Source organism: Piliocolobus tephrosceles, chromosome 6, assembly GCF_002776525.5.
Source record: "Piliocolobus tephrosceles isolate RC106 chromosome 6, ASM277652v3, whole genome shotgun sequence".
In the NCBI taxonomy this organism is placed as follows: domain Eukaryota; kingdom Metazoa; phylum Chordata; class Mammalia; order Primates; family Cercopithecidae; genus Piliocolobus; species Piliocolobus tephrosceles.
The window spans coordinates 31,058,996-31,080,160 of NC_045439.1; the positions used below are offsets into that span (position 1 = coordinate 31,058,996).

General features: G+C 48.6%; 1 protein-coding gene across 4 annotated transcripts in view; it reads right to left on the minus strand.

Annotated features, from left to right (window-relative positions):
- Positions 1–12,910: 12,910 nt before the first annotated feature.
- The window catches only part of JDP2 (Jun dimerization protein 2), a 43,331-nt gene continuing 35,076 nt past the window's right edge, over positions 12,911–21,165 (minus strand). For all 4 annotated transcript variants that reach the window (XM_023184308.2, XM_023184318.1, XM_023184328.1 and 1 more), the window contains exon 4: positions 12,911–14,074. In XM_023184308.2, coding sequence (XP_023040076.1) covers positions 13,889–14,074 — 186 coding nt within the window. In that variant the 3' untranslated portion in view covers positions 12,911–13,888. The remainder of the gene's footprint in view (positions 14,075–21,165) is intronic.

Here is a 21,165-nt window from a genome sequence, read left to right on the forward strand (position 1 = left end):
GAAAGCCAATGGTGGGGCCAAGTGACCACAGATTAGTAAATCTGTTAATCTGTTGATAGACAGGTTAGTATAGATTGAAGGAAGCTGGATGATGCTGTTCACCAAGATGATGGAAGGATAACCCTGAAAGCATTTCTGAGATCTCAGAGACTGCCCCACCCATCACAGTCAGGGCACTGAGGGCAAAATAATATCAAGGGAGGGGCCCAGGCCCCCTGTGGAACTTGGGACCCTGGGGATCCCAGTCCAGGGCCTCCTCAAGTCTCTGCTATCTGTATTCTGGCACGGTGCTCCTTGGTACCCCCAGCTGTGGCTCAGGTGGGCCCAGGTGTGGCTGAAGCCACCACTCCAGAGAACACAAGTGGCGAACCTTGGTGGCTTACATGTGGTGCTAACTCCACAGGCATGCTGTGATGAGCTGCAGAGGCAGGGCTACCTCCACCTGGATTTCAAGGGATGCCTCAGAAAGCGTCAGGGCCCAGGCAAAGAAATGACACAGGGAAGGGGCTGCTGTGGAGAGTCCCCACCAGGGCAATGCCTAGTGGAGTCCTGGGAGCAGGACCACTCTTGAGACCTCAGAACAGTAGAGCCTCAGGAGTGCAGCCCCAGCCCAGAAGCGCCAGGGGCAGGCTACTAACCCCCAAGAGGTGTATCCACCTTGTTTCATGTGATTAAAAAGAAGAAATGGGATCATATGCCTTTCCAAAATAATTAGTAGACTTTATTTATTCATTTATTGAGGCAGAGTCTCACTCTGTCACCCAGGCTAAAGTGCGGTGGCATGATCTCGGCTCACTGCAACCTCCACCTCCCAGATTCAAGTGATTCTCGTGCTTCAGATACCCAAATAGCTGGGACCACAGGCTCCCACCACCATGCCTAATTTTTGTATTTTTGATAGAGATGGGGTTTTGTCATGTTGACCAGGCTGCTCTCAAACTCCTGACCTCAAGTGATCCACTCTCCTTGGCCTCCCAAGGTGCTGGGATATAGGCCTGAGCCACTGTTTCTGGTCAATAGACTTTAATTTTTAGTTTCACAGAAAAGTTGAGTATAGTTAGAGTTTCTATATACTCTCTCTTCTCCACACTGCCTCACCCTGTGTATCACCTCCCTGACAGTTTCCCTTAGTATTAAGAACTTACATTAGTGTAGTACACTTATTACAATTGATAAACCAAAATGATACATTGTTATTAACAAAAATCTACAGTTTAAATTAAGGATCATTCTTTGGTTGTATAGTTCTATGGGTTTTGACAGATGCAAATGTCACGTACCTATCATTACAGTATCATATGGAAATGTTTCACCACCCTAATAATCCCCTGTGCTGCACCTGTTACTCCCTGTCTCCTCCCTGCAGCCCTGGCAACCGTAGATCTTTTGATGATCTCCCTCCTTTGCCTTCTCCAGAATGTCATATGGTTGGAATCATGCAGTATGTCGCCTTTTCAGACTGACTTCCTTCACTTCGCAAAATATATTTAAGGTTCCTCCGTGTCTTTTCATGGATTGACAGCTCATTTCCTTTTACTGCTAAATAGTATTCCACCATTTGAATATATCATAATTTATCCATTCACCTATTGAAAGACATTTTGGTTTCTTCCAATTTGGGGTGATTATGAAAAAAGCTGCTATCAACTTTTGTGTGAACATAAGTTTTCAATTCATTTGGGTAAATAACGAGACATGTGCTTGATGGATTATGTGGTAAGAGTAGGTTTGGCTTCGTGAGAAATTGCTAAACTGTCTTCCGAAGTGGCTGCACCAGTTTTGCATTTGCACCAGCAGTGAAGGAGAGTTCCTGTTGCTCCACATCCTGCCCATCATTTGCTGTTCTCTGTGTTTTGAATTTCAGCCACTCTAATAGGTGTGTGCAGGTAGTTCATTGTTTTAATTTGTAATTGCCTAATGGCATATGATGTTGAGCATCTTTTCATGTGCTTATCTGTCATTTGCGTATCTTTGAGGTGTCAGTTCAGATCTTCTGCCCATGTTTTAATTGGGTTGTTTGCTTTCTTATTGTTGAGTTGTAAGAGTTCTTTGTATATTTTAGTTATAAGACCTTTATCAGATATGTGTTTTACGAATAGTTTCTTCCAGTCTGTGGCTTTTCTTTCCATTCTCTTGATTATAGGTCATTTTTTAAAACCCTTCTGTGCTTTTCAAGTAAATGTTTAGATTTAGAAAAAGAAGGTAAACAGGAATGACTTCTCTTAGTTTAGCCACCCCTGCCTGGCTAGATTTCTAGCATACATTTCCTAGTAAGGAGGAATTGGCTGCAAAATGAAATCCACATCTCTGTGTTATACTTGTGAACAGCTTTTCTATTTATGTAACTAATTTAGTCAATCTCATTGTTTATCTATCAGTTTATGATGAAAGAAAATCCCGCTTTTGGCAAGTCCGAATGAAAGAACCGCAGTCTTGTGCGTGGGAGGGGTAGAAACTCTAAGGCCCCACGTGGATCATCTGCTCCTTGTAGAGGAGCCCAGTCAGGGATGGGGGTCGACTGCAGGGGCCGCCGACCCCTCCACCCACCCGATACAGAGCAGGGTCTGGCCCACTCGACCAGGCATCGACCCGAAAAGCCCTTCCCTAAGAAGCTGAATGTTTCACTCCTGCTTGTTTCATGAGCCCCAGGAACTGCGGCCTTGGACTCCCCTCACAGTTCCCTTCCTTTCTAATGAGGGAAGGGGTGTCTCTGGAGCCTGGGCTAGAGGCTGCTTTAGAAATGCAAAGGTTTCAGCTACTTGAAGGGAATGCATTTGAGGGAAGTCTCTTCTGGTTTCTCCTGTGCCTTCAAAGAGGAACAGAGCTTTCTCAGAAACTCTGCATAAAGTCAGTGAGTTCAGACGCTCAAGTCCTTGGGCCCCGAAGAGATTTCTTCTCAGGTGGTGTTATGCAAATGGAAGGGTGGACTAAGTCTTTATTTCAAGAAATTAAAGTCAGAGGAGAATAATTATACCTTTCACATTTGGGCTATAAATACTGCAGTGAATAGGGCTGGAAGGGAAGGATTTGGGGGCTAGGGGGGATCTGAATCTGTAAAGCCTGTGACTAGCTTTTCAGGATTTCTTCTTTCAGAAAGGGCAGTCAGGCTGGGATTGAGTGTCATGGCACCAACTAGAAAAGCCTCCCAGTGGCTGGGCACAGTGGCTCACGCCTGAAATCCCAGCACTTTGGGAGCCCGAGGCAGGCAGATCACCTGAGTCAGGAGTTCGAGACAAGCCTGGCCAACATGGCAAAATTCCGTCTCTACTAAAAATACAAAAATTAGCCGGGTGTAGTGGTGAGCGCCTGGTGTCCCAGCTACTGGGGAGGTTGAGGCTGAGGCAGGAGAATCGCTTGAAACCAGGAGGCGGAGGCACCACTGCACTCCAGCCTGGGCAATGGACTGAGACTCTGTCTCAAAATAAAAAATAAAAATAAAATTTAAAAAGAGCCTCCCTGAGGATGAGGCCACCACTGCAGTGACGGCCTCTTGGTCACCTGAAAGAGGCAACTGTGAGATGGCCAAGAAGGAAGCGGTTCACGCGCTGTTGAGCTGACGACTGGGGTCCGGGTGGGGGAGGCTCGGACTGCCATCAAAAGATGAAAACGTTGACATGCATGAGAGCAACACTTGGGGGAACAGAATAAGATGGTCACCAAACCCCGACGTACACCCAGCTGGGGTGGGGCTTTATTTCACCTCAGAAGGAAATTTACCTGAGCTTAGGTCGAAGTCTCTTCCTTGTCACCCCAGACCTGCTCCAGTCCAGCACTGACCACAGGGACCCGCCTTCCTCCCCGAGAGACAGTGCCCTCCCTGAAGGCAGGGATTTTGTTGGGTCTATATTTGCCTTCCAGCCTGGAAGGGGTTCAGTTACTTTCACTTTCAGTTGAGTTAAGTCCAGTGGCGCCAGCTGTGTGATGCTGGACAAGTCTCTTATCTAAGCCTCAGTTTCTTCCACAACAAATATTAATATAAGACTCACCTCATGAGAACCCAGCATATGGTTCGTACTCAATAAAAACTAGTACCTGTCCCTTAGTTCCCAGGGAAGCCATCCTCTTAGCTGCAATTGTGCAGTTTCTTTTTCACAGCCAGGTATTATGAGCCTGTAAACCTTTATAATCATCATCTACCTTTTAGCCTAGAAAACAATGTATCAGGATATTAGAATTAAAGTGTTGTGGCGTTTTTGTTTGTTTGTTTGTTTGTTTTTTGAGACAGAGTCTCGCTCTGTGGCTCAGGCTGGAGTGCGGTGGCGCTATTTCAGCTCACTGCAACCTCCACTCCCCCAGGTTCAAGTGATTCTCCTGCCTCAGCCTCAGCCTCCCCAGTAGCTGGGACTATAGGTGCCTGCCACCATGTCCAGCTAGTTTTTGTATTTTTTGTAGAGGCAGGGTTTCACCATGTTGGCCAGGCTGGTTTCAAAATCCTGACCTCAAATGATCCACCCACCTCAGCCTCCTAAAGAGTTGGGATCACAGGTGTGAGCGACAGGGCCTGGCCAAGAATTAAAGTTTTGAGGGACATACCAAGGCTTAGATGTGAAGCCAGCTCACCACTTGCAGACTGTACACATTTTAAACAATTTATTACAAAACAATTGGACCCTTCTGCAGTTTGAGGAGATAAGAAGGGCTCCAAGCACAAAGGTAGAGGGGGGACATGTGTAGAGCAATTTTTCTGAGAGAGCCCTTGCGGTGCTGAGTCCCCGCCTTCCTTCAGGCAGGAGGGAGGGGCTGCTGCCTCCTCTTCTCGACACCTGTGAGAAGGAGACTTCCGTGGAACCTTGTAAAGAAGTGGTTGTGCTGGGCTGTCTGTATACCCTGCATGTCTCTGGGCAAGGGACAGAAAACGGGATGCCAAGGGCTTCCCAAAGCCAGTGTTGGACTGTCTTGGGCTCTGTCTAGTAGCGCCATGTGGAGGATGCTGGGATGTACCAGCAAGATGTTAGAAGTGAGAGCAGTCTCCTGGGACATACGGGAAAAAGGTCACTGAAGATAGAAGCCTCAGAAGAACTCACAAAAGCACCTATGAAATAAAGGATCAGCTTTGAACATGTGCCAAGCCCAGTGCACCCAAAGCCAGCTCAGAATCCTAACAGGTCAATGTCATGAGGCCATTCCTGCATCCTTGCCACTGCTCTCACCTCCATCCTTGGGAGGGGTCAGAAACTGGCCAGCCAGCTTGGGAGGGAGGAAGGGAAGAAGGGAAGAGGAGGAGATGGGCAAGGGGAGAAACAGAGAAGAGACAGTCGGTTCTCTCTGCCCCACTGCAGGCCACCAGCCTGCTGCAGGCCTGAGCTGGGGATGAGGGGAAGATTTGAACATTAAATAAAACCTGTGATTTTGAGTCTATCTTAGACCGGAGCTTCTAATTAATAAATTGTGCTTAGTATGGCAAAGGACTGTCTGCAGAAAAGCAGACAGAGTGAGCAGAAAAGTTGCTGGAACTTTCATCTGGGGCAAGGAAAGGTGATCCTTATTGGGTACATTTCGAAGTGGGAAATGACATATAAAGTTTATTCTAATTTATCGTGAGTTGTGCATTTGAAATAGCCAACCTTATGGACCATGGATACCTCTAGCTCTACTGGATTTGCTAGGTTACAAGGCGTGAGTGGCAGAGCAGTTTGTATGGAAGCCTGGATCTGCAGAGCCCTTCCTTGCTCTAGGCCCCACTCAAAACTGGCAGGTTGGCCAGGCACAGTGGCTCGTGCCTGTAACCCCAATACTTTGGGAAGCTGAGCGGGGAGGATCACTGGAGCCCGGGAGTTTAAGACCAGCCTGGGCAACATGGCAAGACCCTGTTTCTACAAAAAATATCAGCCAGGTGTGATGGTGTCCATCTGTGGTTGCAGCTGCTCAGAAGGCTGAGGCAGGAGGATTACTTGAACCCAGGAGGTCGAGGCTGCTGTGAGCCAGGTCCACACCACGGCACTCCAGCCTGGGCAACAGAGTGAGACCCTGTCTGAAAACAAAACAAAACAAAACACTGGCAACTTTCCAAGGCACTGAAAAATGGGTTAGAGGACCCCTCCTCAGTGTGGTAAATATGCTGCTTCCAAAATCCAAAGAAGTCCGCTGGGCCCGTGCCTCTTTCTTAGTGATAGGGAGTAAAGTGCAATAACCTGCCCTTTATTTTGAATGAGATGCTTCAGAATGCCTCAGACCCTGCACCACTGCAAACATCCTCAGCGTGGCAGGCCCAGAACCCTCATGAGGCCTCCTTGCCCACATCTCGTGCTCGTGTACCACTAGGGCCTCTGGAGCGCTTGCAGCTGCTGCCCTGTGGGTCTGATTAGCACAATGCACCACGTAATGGGAGCAGGATTCTGTGGAATGTCAAGGAGATCAAAGCTCCCGTGGATTACACAATGTGGGGCAGTAGGAGAGTCACAAATCCTCCACCTGGAGAATAAAAGGGAAAAACATTCATTCACTGTCTCTGCCTCCCGCCTCTCAATGAGTCAAGGGAGACCCTACAGACATTAACTCCCCAAATTTTCAGGTTTCCATATGGGCAAGTGCCAAGGAGGCAGCCATAGAGGACCCCCAGGACAGGAAGTGGGAGGTACAGGGTGTGCACCTGTAGGGAGGCTTTGTCAGATTGCACCTGTGTAAAGTTGCTTACCTGCTTGGAGCTGGTCATGCAACAGAGTCAGAGGATTTTAAGTGGAGCAGAACAGGTGACCACCCAGGGGCGTACCCTCCTTCAGAGAGGTAGAGGCTGACACGAACATGTTATTACTTTGCGAATGTTCCAAAGCATTAGTAGTTGCTTCTTTAGGAATCACCCACAGAGTCAGTTTAGGAGCTAAACAAACAAACAAAAAAATCAGTCTCAGGCCAGGCACGGTGGCTCATGCCAGTAATCCCAGCACTTTGGGACGCCAAGGCGGGCAGTTCACCTGAGGTCAGGAGTTCGAGACCAGCCTGGCCAATATGGTGAAACCCCGTCTCTACTAAAAATACAAAAATTAGCCAGGCGTGGTGGCACACGGCTGTAGTCCCAGCTACTCGGGAGGCTGAGGCAGAATCTCTTGAACCCAGGAGGCAGAGGTTGCAGTGAGCCAAGATCGTGCCACAGCACTCCAGCCTGGGCGACAGAGGGAGACTCCATCTAAAAAAAAAAAAAAAAAAAAAAAAAAAAAAATCAGTCGCTCACCATATTTAGTTTTTAAAGCCAAAACAGTATGTCCTCCTTACCTAACCTCCTTATTAACCATAAGCTAGCTATTTCCAAAGAACAAAGATATGCTGGTATGATGAACAAGCTCATTTCAGAATTTCAGAACTGTAATATAAAGGAATAGGACCTGCATCAATCTCATTACTTTGCATTTAATGTGTGTCCGCTTGTGTCTGTGAATACACATATTTGTGTATCTACATGTGTATCTGGTGTGCATGTAACTATGCTTATGTCTGCATCGTATCACATATCTGTGAGTTTGTGTGTAAGTCTGTAGATTGTATGTCTGTGGATAGTGTGTGTTGACCTTCTGCTATGTGCCAACCACTGTGACGAGCACTAGGGATGCACCACACAGGGACTCCATCCTCATGGCACTTACATGGGAAATAGTCTATCTTGCCTAGTAGTGAGAAGGGTCATATTAGGTTAGTGCAAACGTAATTGCGGTTTTTGCCATTAAAAGTAAACATCCTCAGCGTGGCAGGCCCAGAACCCTCATGAGGCCTCCTTGCCCACATCTCGTGCTCGTGTGCCACTAGGGCCTCTGGAGCGCTTGCAGCTACTGCCCTGTGGGTCTGATTAGCACAAGGCACCATGCAATGGGAGCAGGATTCTGTGGAATGTCAAGGAGATCAAAGCTCCCATGGATTACACAATGTGGAGCAGTAGGAGAGTCACAAATCCTCCACCTGGAGAATTAGGTAAGGTGGACATGCTGTTTTGGCTTTAAAAACTAATGGCAAAAGTAATTTTGTCATTACTTTTAATGGCAAAAACCGCAATTACGTTTGCACCAACCTAATAGGTTAAGAACCTCCAATTCTGAATATCCCACTGTGGCGAGCAGAATAATCTCCTCTCGAAGATGTCCACCTTCTAATCCCTGGAACCTATGAATATGTCACGTGGCCAGGGGGAATTAAGGTTGCAGGTGGAATTAGGGTTGCTAATGAGCACACATTAAAATAAGGAGATTATCTGGATTAGCGGGGTGGGCCCAATGTGGTCACAATGGCCCTTAAAAGATGGCATAGGGAAGGTTGGGCACAGTGGCTCATGCTTGTAGTCCCAGCACTTTGGGAGGCTGAGGCGGGTGGATTACCTGAGGTCAGGAGTTCGAGACCAGCCTGGCCAACATAGTGAAACCCCATCTCTACTAAAAATACAAAGAATTAGCTGTACGTGATGATGAGCGCCTGTAATCCCAGCTACTTGGGAGGCTGAGGCAGGAGAATCCCTTGAACCCTGGAGGTGGAGTTTGCAGTGAGCTGAGATCGTGCCATTGCAGTCCAGGCTGGGCAACAAGAGCAAAACTCTGTCTCAAAACACAAATATCCAAAGAAAGATGGAGGAGGGAGGGAAGAGGGAGGCAGGGAGTCAGTGTCACAGCAGTGGGTGAGAAAGATGTGTGGCCATTGCTGGCTTTGAAGGTAGAATGCGGGCAGCCTCCAAAACCTGGAAAAAGCAAGAAAGTGGATTTTCTCCGAGAGCCTCCAAAAAGAATGCAGTCCTGCCGACACCTTGATTCTAGCCCAGTAAGAAGCACTTTGGGCTTTGGACATCCAGAAGTGCAAGACAAAATTTGTGTTGTTTTAAGGGATAAATCTGTGATAGTTTATTATGGCAGCAACAGAAAATGAATATACCTGTAAAACTGGGTTCTGTCTTCAAAGGCTTCCCCTTTGCTCACGGTCCAGTCCACAGCTCCACTTACAGGCGCAGTACAGTCGGCTTTCAAGTAGGGCTTGGATTGAAAAGTCAGCAGGTAAGGAAGAAGTCTAGAGTCTAGATGAACCTTGAACACGCCCTAATTGCCCCTCCCGTAGAGAGCAGGGACCAGGATCCACTGAGTGCAGAGCAGAGCAACACTCCTTAAGGTGTCCTCACACCCGGGCACCCTCCCCCAGGGCTCAACCAGCTAACCTCTTTCCACCCTTTTAATTGTCTCTCTCTCTCTTCAGGCATATAATTAAATTTGCATAAATTCAAAGAGCATATGCTACAATTCCATTGTAATTTCAGATTTGTTTTTATTTTCCTGAGTTTGCTAAGGAAATAATAAAAACAAAACCTCCTATTTGTATTGTGGCTTGTTCTCTTTTATTGCAAAATATATCAAGCATACAGAGGAGTGTGGAGAAGACAGCCCACATCTGTGCACACATCACCCACCTCTGAAAAACCCTAATGTCATTCTACATTTGATGCGGATTTTTAAAAGCCAAATGAAATGTTATGTGTAGAGTTGAAGTTGAAATCCAGCGTCCTACTTACCCTTGCCGTGACATCCCTAGTTCCCTCCTCGCCCCGACCCTCCCAAGATAACTCCCTATGACTGATTGTGATATTGACAGCATTCTTGTGCAGGCTTTTCTACCTCTATTACCCAGATCTGTGTGTAGCCATAAACAACAAAGTATCAACGTATACATTTAGTTAGAAATATGACATAAGTGGTATCCTTGTGCAGTTCACTCCCCTACCCTCCATCTCAACAGTAGGTTTCTGAGATTTATCCACGTTGATACATATAACTCTGGTTCATTCTTTTTACCTGTTGAGTAATATTCAATTTTAGGAAAATACCACAATTTATTTGTTCTTATGTCATTTGGTTGTTGTCAACTTTTTTTTTTAAATACAAACAAAGCATCAGTGAACATTCTCGCACGCTTCCTTTTGCCCCTGTGCTAGAGTTCCTTCCAAGTTAGGGAGGAAAACTGCTAGGTCAAAGGATGTGTTTAGCTTTAGTGTTACTGGTTATTTCCAAATTGCTTTGCACAGTTTCTCACTGGCAGGATATGTAAATTTCCTTTAATCCTTTTGTATATATATCTATGTGTATATATATATTTTTAGAAGGAGTCTAGCTGTGTCGCCCAGGCTGGAGTGCAGTGGCGCGATCTCGGCTCATTGCAACCTCCACTTCCCGGGTTCAAGTGATTCTCCTGCCTCAGCCTCCCGAGTACCTGGGACTACAGGTGCGTGCCACACCCGGCTAATTTCTTGTATTATTAGTAGAGACAGGGTTTCACTGTGTTAGCCAGGGTGGTCTCGATCTCCTGACCCCGTGATCTGCCCGCCTCAGCCTCCCAACCTTTACTCCATATTCTTACCAACACACACTTGTTTCTGCCCATCTGATGGCTAAAATGTCTTGTCTTTCTCAGGCCATGGTTGCATTCATCAACTCGATTGATTCTCATAGGAACCCTGGGCAGAGGTGGCACAGGTCTTATTTATGACCACCTGGCAGGAGGGCACATTGAGTCCCAGGGAGGGAATGATGCATCCAGCATGGCTAGTTGTGACCAGTCAGGAGCTGAACAGATCCAGGAGTCTGGGATCTCAGGCATTCATTACACCATAGGGACCACGTACAGGGTCAGAACACAAACTTGAAAGCCCATCTTTAGAGAATAAAACATATTTAAATAACCTGTACTATGTAAATATCAACAACTATCCATGCTAACAGAGGACAAAATAATTACCATTTTAGGGGAGTTTATTTCACAAAACACTTTGTATATCCATTCCTCTTTTGATCCTGATAACTCCATAGAAAGACTTGGATTATTACTATTCCCACTTCACAGATAAGAAAAATGAAGCTCACAGCTAGTCAATAGAAGATTACCTCATGAACCCGTTTGCCTTTAAGGTGTGTTTTCTGTACACACCCTTGGAGATGGTTTGCCTGAGAGTTGGGAATTCTTAATATGCGCTGTGAGCACAGGCGGGTCTGCGCCGTCTCTCCCAGCTTCCTGCACAAGCTCCCTGGCAACTGAGGTCACACCACAAACACATTTTTCCTCTCATGGGGAGGCTCAGCCTCAGGTTTTATGCACCTGAAGTCAGACTGGCAATAACATCTTGGCTCTGCCACTTAACACCTGTGACCTTGGGCAAGTTACCTCTTCTGTGTGCCTCAGTTTTCTCATCTGTAATGTTGGGATGCCAGTACCTACCTCCCAGCCAGGCTGCACAAAGCAGCTGAGGTCACACATGCACAGTAGCAGGTGCCCAGAAGAAACTCAAATGCTGGCTCTTGCAATGAAGCCTATAATTGTGACTTCTGGCCACAGGAGCAGTCAGTGGTCCTAGTGAGGAAGGCTCTGCACAGCACAAGTCACTGGTGTGGTGACTTTGAAAGACAGCCCACCTGCTGTCAAATAGGCTAAGGAGGCTGTATTTTGGAGATGCCAGCTCCTGGTGGCCAAGCACAGGACCAGGGGAGCCACAGCCAGTGGCACGTGGCAGTCCTGCAAGAACATCCACTAGGTCACTGGAGGGACCCTGGTAAGTCCACTTCATTTTTCTCATGGCTTGAAAAACATCAAAGGATTACAGTGCAAGGGGTTCCTGACGCAGAACTGCCTCACCTGCATCGTCCGGACCAACAGCGTCAAGACCCCCGACTCAGAAGGCAACCCGCTGCCACAACCCTCTGCCACAGCTGACAGTAAGGGGACCAGGTCCTGTTTCTAGGGCGGGGTGCAGGGGAGTCCACGACAAGTGTGTTGGGTGGAGAGAAACTGAGAGGAGTAAGCGCGGGAGGGACCACAGGTGTGTTAATCACCATTCTCCACTTCTGCCCATCCCAGAAGGCCTCGTCCACGATTTGGGAAGCAACCCAGGTTCACTGCTGTTCTTGACACAAATCATCACCAGCAACTGGTTATCCTAAGTCCAGCGATGGAGGAGAAAGAGCACATGATTAGAATGCAGGAGTCAAGTTTAGTTGGGTAAACTGTAGCCTTTGCAAGCTTCAGTATACAAGGGAGCTAAAAACACCTCTCCTGCCTTCCTCATGCATGACATGCCTCGAGAACTGCCGAGTGCCAGGTACACAGCAGGCACTGAGTGAATGCCACTGAGCTGCTCCGGCTCTGGGTGGCAGGGATTCAGCTGTGGGGGTGAGGGGGTGGAGAAGCCGTCCACACCCTTCCCCAGGTCAGGCACACATTGACCAGAGTAGCTGGCTCACTCTGTGATCATGGGACAACCTGAAACTCCATCCAGCCTTCCCAGAAACCACAAGGACAATCATAGTGGGTTGGTGACAGGAGAAAAGTCACAGGCCTCTGGAGGTAGAGTTCAAACACCAGCTCTGTCCCTTGCTAGCTGGGTGGCTCTGTCCCTTGCTAGCTGGGTGACCTTGGATAAGTCGCTTGCCTTCCCTGAGCCTCGTTTAAATCATCTGTAAAATGGCAAGAATCATGCCTATTTTGTGCTGTTGTGAGAAGGGAAGAGACTATGTCTGCTTGTCACAAAATAAGTCTTCAACAAATGGTGGCTGCGAGTTTAATATCCCTGGGCCTCTAATTCGCCATCTGTGAACTGGGGACAAGTGTTGCTCCCTGGCCAGGCTGCCATGAAGACGAAATGAGACAATGTATGGAGCAAGCACAGGATTCACTCCTTACTGAAGGCCCCAAGAGGGCAAGACTCAGGTCTGTTTCATCCTCCAGTGAATTCTCAGGGCCTGGCACACAAAACAGGCCCTCAGAAAACACCTGCAGAGCGAGTGAACACACAGACTGCTCTCAAAATAGTAACTGCAGGTGTCTCTGAGCCTTAGCTTCCTCATCTGTGAAATAGGAGAGCTGTCGTGAAAGCAAAAGGGCCTATAGCAGAGGTACCAAACAGTCTCCGACTCTGAGAGGGCCTTGCACCCATTCCCCAGGCAGACACCACGCAAGGCGGCTGTGTAAGTAAGAGCAATGTTTACTGAGCGATACAGGACTGAGTACTATGAAGGGTTTACAAGGATGGAAATGCACCCCGCCCCCGCCCTGGCCACCCCCGACACCCAAAGACTACAGTACTTAGGAGTTACACACAACGGCCGTAACTGGTGGCTATCTGTTCATAACAAACAAACCATAGCATATTTATACTGTATCACATCGAGTGATTATAGAAATCCATATATATATTGCTTGTATAAAATCTTTTTTTTGTAAAAAATATTAAAAAAAAAAAAAAAAAGGAAAGTATAAAAAACATGTGCAGTTGAAAGCCCTGCCAGGACAGCCAGTCTGTAAACATTCGGTGAGTATGTGCTTTGGAAGGGCGCCCGCGCCTCAGTGCCCACAGCAAACTCCAGCAGGGCTGGCGAGGGTGCGCCCGGCTGCCGCCTCCTGGGCAGGGCCACGCTGGACCGAGGTGGGTGGGGGCATCAGGGCCCTGCAGCACGCCCCTCTCCAGCTTCGCATCAGGGTGAGGGGCAGGGCTGGGGGCAGGTGGGTTGCAGTTTCATTCTGAGTTCTGTCCTCAGCCTCATTTTGGTTGCAACTCATGGCTTTTCCTGGCTGTTCGGAGGTTCCTCGGGTGGGTGCCCTGGTGAAGAGGCCGGAGGAGGGCCCAGGGCTGCCTCGTTGGGAGTCTCCCTGGCCTCACGCCTCTGTCCTGCCTCCTTCAAGTGGGGCCCCAGGCAGGACAGCCCTACCCGAGGGTCAACTTTGGTCTCAGCGCTTGGTCCCTCTGGGTTTCCTCAGCCTGCTCTTCCCCCTGGGTGGCTGGTCTGAGTTTCACAAAAAAGCTCGGCTGATGCTGGCTGTGCTGAACCTCATTGTACAGTTTTTCATGCACCAAAGGAAGGGCCATCTGGGGCCCCCCTTCTCCTCCCTCTTCGTCACTTGTCCTCCTCCTCTTCCTCCTCCTCCACCTCCTCCCAGCCCATGGTCACTTCTTCTCGAGCTGCTCGAGCAGCGGGTTGCCTTCTGACTCAGGGGTCTTGACACTGTCGGTCCGGACGATGCAGGTGGGGCGGTGTCGGTTCAGCATCAGGATGAGCTGCTGCCGCTCCTGCTTCAGCTCCTCGATCTGGGTCTTCAGCTCTGCGTTCATGAGTTCCAGCCGCTCCGATTCCTGTGTGCAAACACAGAAGCATGCTGTGAGTTTCACAGGGACTGGTTCTGGGGAGAGGCTCTGCCTGTGGTTAGGCACAGGGCATGCTGGGCTGGCATTGGCCTGTTTTCTGCAGGAGGAAGCACAGACCCTGCTACTGAGCCCCTGGCTAACTGACTTTCTGCAGGCAGTGCCCGCCACAGCGGTGACACTGGCGTTACGTTCAGGTTATATTCTAGGGCCAGCCAGGCTCACGTCCCACCTCTCTTCCCTCCCTCAATCCACCCCAGCTTCAGTGACCGCCTTGCTGTTGCTCAAATATGCCAAATACTCTGTTGCCTCAGGGCCTTTGCACAAGAAAGAAAGGGTGGGCAAAGAAAGGAGGCCAGGTGGACCTAGAGCAGGTCTATGGAGCAAGCATGGGGGTCCCTGAAGGGGGACACAGATGGCGGTGTAATGGCAACGTGCTTTGATGTGTGACAGACACATGTGGGAGATATCTTGGCCGGTGGGATGAGTGAGTGCAGTGTGGTCACGTTATTCCTCCTAAAACATGTGCTTCCTAGCTATTAGTCTATAATTATTTCAATAGCCCCTTCCTTATCCCTATAATCTAGAAGCTTTCCCCACAGACAGGGAATCAGCAGTCATCCTGCTGGATCCCAAATGAGGTTTCCAATAGACCTCGAGTGAGATTTCCAGGGAACTTCCAGCTCAGCTGGATAGGTTCCAGGGGAAGAAAGGAATGTTGATGATTTGATTCGGGAGGTGGCGAGGATTACATGTCCATAGTGTAGATGGGAGATGGGCATATCCACTCAGGGCTTGGGGAGTTGAACAGTAAAACAGCATCTGAATAATTTTTCTTGGATTATGTCTAAAAACTTTGAGAGTTGACATTTATTCGAGGACCAGCAAAGTTTCAGACTAGTGGTTCTCAACTAGGACTGATTTTTGCCTCCTGGGAGACATTTGGAAATGTCTGCAGATGTTTTTGATGATCACAACTCAGGGGGAGCTGTGCTACCAGCATCTAGCAGGTAGACGCCAGGGATGCTCTAAACACCCTTCAATGCACAGGCCAGCCCCAGAAGTATTTAGTCCAAAATGGCGACAGTGCAGAGACTGAGCAATCTGTATCAAAGAGCAAGCAGTAGTTGCAACTGCGTATATGTGACAACCAGAGGGCCTGTGAGCCCATAAGCCTGCCAGTCCTCCTGGCAGGGCACAGGTGGAGCGGACTCCCGAGGGGGTCCCCAGAACCCTCAGTGGGCCCAACCCTCTCCCGCCAGGGGTGCCGTCTTCCTCCCACAGCCAGTCTGACCGAACTGTTCCTTGTGCTCATCTCCGAGGCGGCAGCATGAGTGCCCGGGAACTCGGAACTGCTGAGACGGGCAGGCCTCGTGACCAGACGCTGAGAGAAAACAGACTCACTAAAGGAAAAAAAAATGCTCGGGGAAAATATTAAAAACCAGCTCTGGTGGTTTTTGGTTCCACAGGCTGGGACGTGACTGGGAAGCTGGCCTGGTCCTCTGTTCTGAGAATTCCCAGAGAGGTGCATCTCGGAGGGCCAGGAGAGACCCCGTGTGAATCCGTGGAAGCCTGTGAGCCCTCAGGCTGGGGCAGTTAGGTGCCAATGTCAGCCCCCTACTCACTGGCGATTCTCTGGTGACCTTGGGAACTTCTTACAAACCCTCTGACCATCACGGTCTCCCCAGCCCAAGGACTTAGCTCCATCTTCAAACTCTCCTGAGCCCCCGATTCAAGGAGTGTCAGGGTAACCCACCCATCCGTGAGTGTTTGCTGAGGCCCTGCTATGTACAGTGAATGCCCCGGGGAATCCAAGGGCCATGAGCCCCCAACTGGCTCTTGTGGCGTTTCCACTCGAAGCGGAAGAAGTAATCTGTGCAACAAGGCAGAGCTTGCTGTGTGACCATCAGCCACCCAGGGTTCAGAAGACCTTAGAGAGGGCTAAAGAGCGGGTCTGACCTTGTGCATGAAAGATGGGTTGACTCAGGCTGGGTTGAGAAGGGAAAGGAGGGACTTGCAGGTGGAGAACCCTGAGTGAACAAAGACCCAGGCATGGGAAAGCTTAGGATGGGTTTAGAAGGGAAAACTATTCCACCGTGACCACAGCTTGCTTTAGGACATAGTAGGATAGAAAGCTGAGAAGGTGGGTTGAGAGCCAGTCCGTAGCTCTGAAAAGCTTGTGGGTTGAGAATCTGAGTCTAGAAGCAAGTTTCTTAACTTCTCTGAGCCTCAGTTATTTCTTCTGTAGCCAGGTGAGGCTCTTGGGGATTAGATGAACTCAGGGAAAAGCACTTTGTAAACCAAACAGAGAGGCTTACTGTAACTTATAAGCAAGAGAATAGCATAAAGAAGAAAGAGAGGAAAAGAAGGAAGACGTCTCAAATAAAAATCAGCAGATCTTGGTGACTGGCAGGATTTGGAGAAGGAAGGAGGTAGGGCAGAGAGCTGACTATGAACCCGATGGAGGGTCTGAGGAATGGAGCCTGAGAGGGGAGCTGTTCTGGAAAGCGGCGGGAAGGAAAAGGAGGAGTTTGTTTTGGGTACAGTGAGTTTGAAGTTAAAACTGGACATGCAAGGGGAAGCCTCTGACAGGCAGAATTCAATAGCACTGCACACATAGATCTGCCTCCTAGAAATTACATGTCAAAACCAACTCTATGTGGGAGCGTCTGTATCACACAAAAAGATCAATGCAGTGTAGGGTAACTTGCTTCACTCATGCAACTATCATACAAAGAACATTATTTTCTGTGGGTTTTAAATATTAGGGTACATCATGGAATATCTCAAGTTCTGACTGGCTGTCAGAATGTAACCAACTGCTTTTTTTTCTTTTGAGACGGAGTCTGGCTCTGTCACCCAGGCTGGAGTGCAGTGGCACAATCTTGGCTCACTGCAACCTCTGCCTCCAAGGTTCAAGCAATTCTCGTGCCTCAGCCACCCAAGTAGCTAGGATCACAGGCATGTGCCATCACACCCGGCTAATTTTTTTTTTTCTTTTTGAGACGGAGTCTCGCTCTGTCGTCCAGGCTGGAGTGCAGTGGCCGGATCTCAGCTCACTGCAAGCTCCGCCTCCCGGGTTTATGCCATTCTCCTGCCTCAGCCTCCCGAGTAGCTGGGACTACAAGTGCCCGCCACCTCGCCCGGCTAGTTTTTTTTTTTTTTTTGTATTTTTTAGTAGAGATGGGGTTTCACCGGGTTAGCCAGGATGGTCTCGATCTCCTGACCTTGTGATCCACCCGTCTCGGCCTCCCAAAGTGCTGGGATTACAGGGCTTGAGCCACCGCACCCGGCCTTATGCCCGGCTAATTTTTATATATTTAGTAGAGACAGGGTTTCACTGTGTTAGCCAGGCTGGTCTCGAACTCCTGGCCTCAAGTGATCTGCCTGCCTCGGCCTCCCAAAGTGCTGAGATTATAGGCATGAGCCACCGCGCCCGGCCAGAATGTAACTAACTGCCTTTTAGTTCTACTGCCTTCCATACTCAAAGAGTTATTAGTTGGCTCTACATATTTATTTATTGCGTAAGTATAAGTTGAGTTCAGAAGAATCTTTTTTTAAAAACCATGATTGTAGAAGTGGTTTGTGACTTTATAACAGCAATTACCTAATTTGTTTTCCTAATTAATGAAGGAACTGAGCGAAGATCTTTCTAGCATTAATTATGAAGCATGTACCTCCGGCTGCATTTTTGTTTATTGTTTTGCCTTCTGTTAGATATTTATTTGCCCCAGAGAAAATGAAACCATTTGTTATTTTAGAATAGAATTAGTACATGTTAAGGTTCTGCCTCCTACACTGTGGTCAGCAAAGGCAGTAGAAAGACTACAAGGCGAAGGGCTGTGTGTCCTGGCTTTTAATCCTGGCTGTGTGACCTTGGCCACGTCACTTCCTCTCTCTGGGCCTCAGTTTCCTCCCAGAAAATATGATGATTGGCCCAGGGGACTTTAAGCATTAAGATTGTTTAAATTGGCGGGGCATGGCGGCTCACGCCTGCAATCCCAGCACTTTGGGAGGCCAAGGTGGGAGGATCACTTGTGTCCAGGAGTTCAAGACCAGCCTAGGCAACACACGGAAACCTCATCTCTACAAAAAACAGAAAATTAGCCAGGCGTGGTGGTGTGCCTGTAGTACCAGCTACTCAGGAGGCTGAGGTGGGGGATCACTTGAGCCTGGGAGTAGAAGGCTGCGGTGAGCTATGAGTGTGCCACCGCACTCCAGCCTGGGTGACAAAGTGAGACTCTCTCAAAAACAGCAACAGCAACAACAAAAGACCGTCTGAATCTACATTTTTAAAAAGCTATTCTAAGGCACATAAAATACAATTCCACTAACTTTGTATAAGAGCTGAGAAGCAGCCTGATATGCTCTTTGAGCCTGAAAGACCTGTCTGGATTAAAATCCTGACTCTGCTACTTGCTAGCTATGCTTCCGCGAACAAGTTTCCTAATTTCTCTTGAGTCTGGGCAACCTGAATATTGTGTGGGGTACAGAGGAAGCCCCAGGTTCTCGTCCTGACTCGGCCACTGTGCGATCTTGAACTTCATCAATGGATGGGACTGCATTTCCTCCTCCCAGGGCCACTGTGACCATCAAGGAGAGAGTGGCTGTGAAGACCAGAGGGCAGCAGGGGAATGTGAGATAGCACTATTGCTACTAACATCTAAAGAACCTGGGTTAGGACAGCATTGTGAGAGAAGCTGCCAGCATTATATAAGGCAGAAGCTCAGGGCCACTGCTCCTGACTGCAGACGGAGGAGGTACTGAGGTAGCCCCAGGGCCTGTGGGGTGTGGCCCTGACCCCTCCCAAGGCCTGCCCCTTCCCCCGGGTTCAGGGCTCGGCTAGTCTAGGCAGGCAAACTCTGAGATGCAGTAAGAATCTTGCAAGCGTAGATCTGGGTGTCCAGGGGTCAAGGGTGGGACGGTGGTTTTTTACCTATGATATATATACAGTTGTCTCTCAGTAGCCATGGGCAATTGGTCCCAGGACTCCCCGAGGATACCAAAATCCGAGGATCCTCAAGTTCCTTATATAAAACGGAGCGTTATTTGGATATTGCCTATACATATCTCCCATATACTTTAAATCATCTCTAGGTTACTTATAATGATTAATACGATGTAAATGCTATGTAAATAGCTGCTATGCTGTGTTGTTTAGGTAATAATAACAAGGAGAAAAGTCTGCATGTGTTTAGTACAGATGCTTTTGTTTCTGAATATTTTTGATCTGCTGTTTGTCAAATCACAGATGCAGACTTCTTGGCTATGAAAGGCCGCCTGTAGATATATGTCCCAACTGTATATATACCCTTACTTAATAAATAATTAATATTCATTAACAATTAATATATGTATCTCTGAGCCTTGTATTTTACCTATTAAAAATAAACTACAAGAGAATCCCCCAGGTCTGCAGGCACTGCCTGTCAAGACAGCCGCCTGCATTCCTGCCTTAAACTTCACACCCAACCTCTGCTTCCAAGGCTGGGGAGGAGGAGGAGAACACAGGGGTGAGGGGAGGACTCGGCTTGGGCCCAGACAATGCTGCCCAAATCTCCTCCCAGACCCCAAGGCCACACGCTTCTCTCTCACTGGAACAACATGACACTTCCAAAACTGATCCTTCTACCTCAGTCTGTGCCCCACGTTGCCGCCAGAGGGATCTTTTGAAGGTATGCGTCTCCCTTCCTGCAGCCCTTCAGTGGCTCTCCATGACCATATAATTCATCATCCTAGTTCAGCACTTGTAAGAGTGAAGGAAGGGGCTACTAATTATTAGGCCAGGACAACAGACACAGACTGGGCATGCCTCAGGCAACCCAGCATCTAGCATCACCCTATTATGAGGGATCTGGGCCCTGCCTGCCTCTCCACCCCACTGCTTGGTACTCTAAACTCCAGCTGGTATCCTTTTCAATGCCTTAAACACATCCTTAAACAGCACCTTTTGCCTTTGCTTGAGCCCTTCCATTCCTCATAACCCCCTAGGGCCTCCATCTCGCTGCTCCTACTCCTCTTTTATGTCTGAATGGAAGCAGCCTTTCCTTAGCCTAGACCAGGACAGGGCCCTTGCTGTGTGTTCTCACAGCTCACTGGGCTTGCCCAACATAACGCTTGGCACACGTCACTATTCCTTGTTTCCTGCCTCCCATCCCACTGCCGACACCGCCTGCCTGCCCTCTGTGTCCCAGGCACTCACTAAACACCTACTAAATGGATGAGTGGATCAGCAAAGGATGAATAAATCCAAGCCCACCACTCGCTAGCAGTGTGACCTTGGCCAAGTAACTTGACCTCTCTGAGCTACAGGTCAGTCTCTAAAATTGGGATAAATAAATTATCTCACTGAAATGTTACAAGGATTAAATAAAACATGGGAAATGCCTGGCACACCATAGGTGCTCAGCTAGTGCTATTGGACTGTGAAGGGCAGTGAGTGCTGTTCCTTGGGCACCAACTCTTTATTGCACTGGTGTGTCACTAACATGCTGTCCGCTCAGGCGTATCTCGCCTGGCAATTGGCTGACAAGCTCTTGAAGGCAGGGATCTCACGCGAAGCGTCTCTAGTCCCTGCTGTTTCTCATCCAGCTCTGCTCATGGCAGGCACTCGGTGCTGGGAATGAGGTATGTGACACTTCATCCATCTTGAAGGCTTGTGTCTTAGAAACTTCCTGAAGATTCTCAGCCCAATGTTGTAGCACCCTCTCTTCCAACGGGCTCCCAGATCCAGGAGTCTAACTCCTGTCTACGGTAACCATTCCCTGCCCTGGACACTCACAGCCTGGAGGTAGATGCTGTCTACACCCATGACCACAGAATAGCTCTCTGCTTGTTGCAAGTACGAAAAGATGCCCACAGACCCTCCAGAGTCCAAGAACTCCAGGCCAATCTAGCCTTGTCTCTCTAGCTCCCACAGGAGGACTGTGTCTGCTCCTTCCTGTGTGCCCCCAATGTACCCAACACAGGAATGCACATTTAGTACATGCTTAAAAATACCTGTTGAGGCCGGGCGTGGTGGCTCAAGCCTGTAATCCCAGCACTTTGGGAGGCCGAGACGGGCGGATCACGAGGTCAGGAGA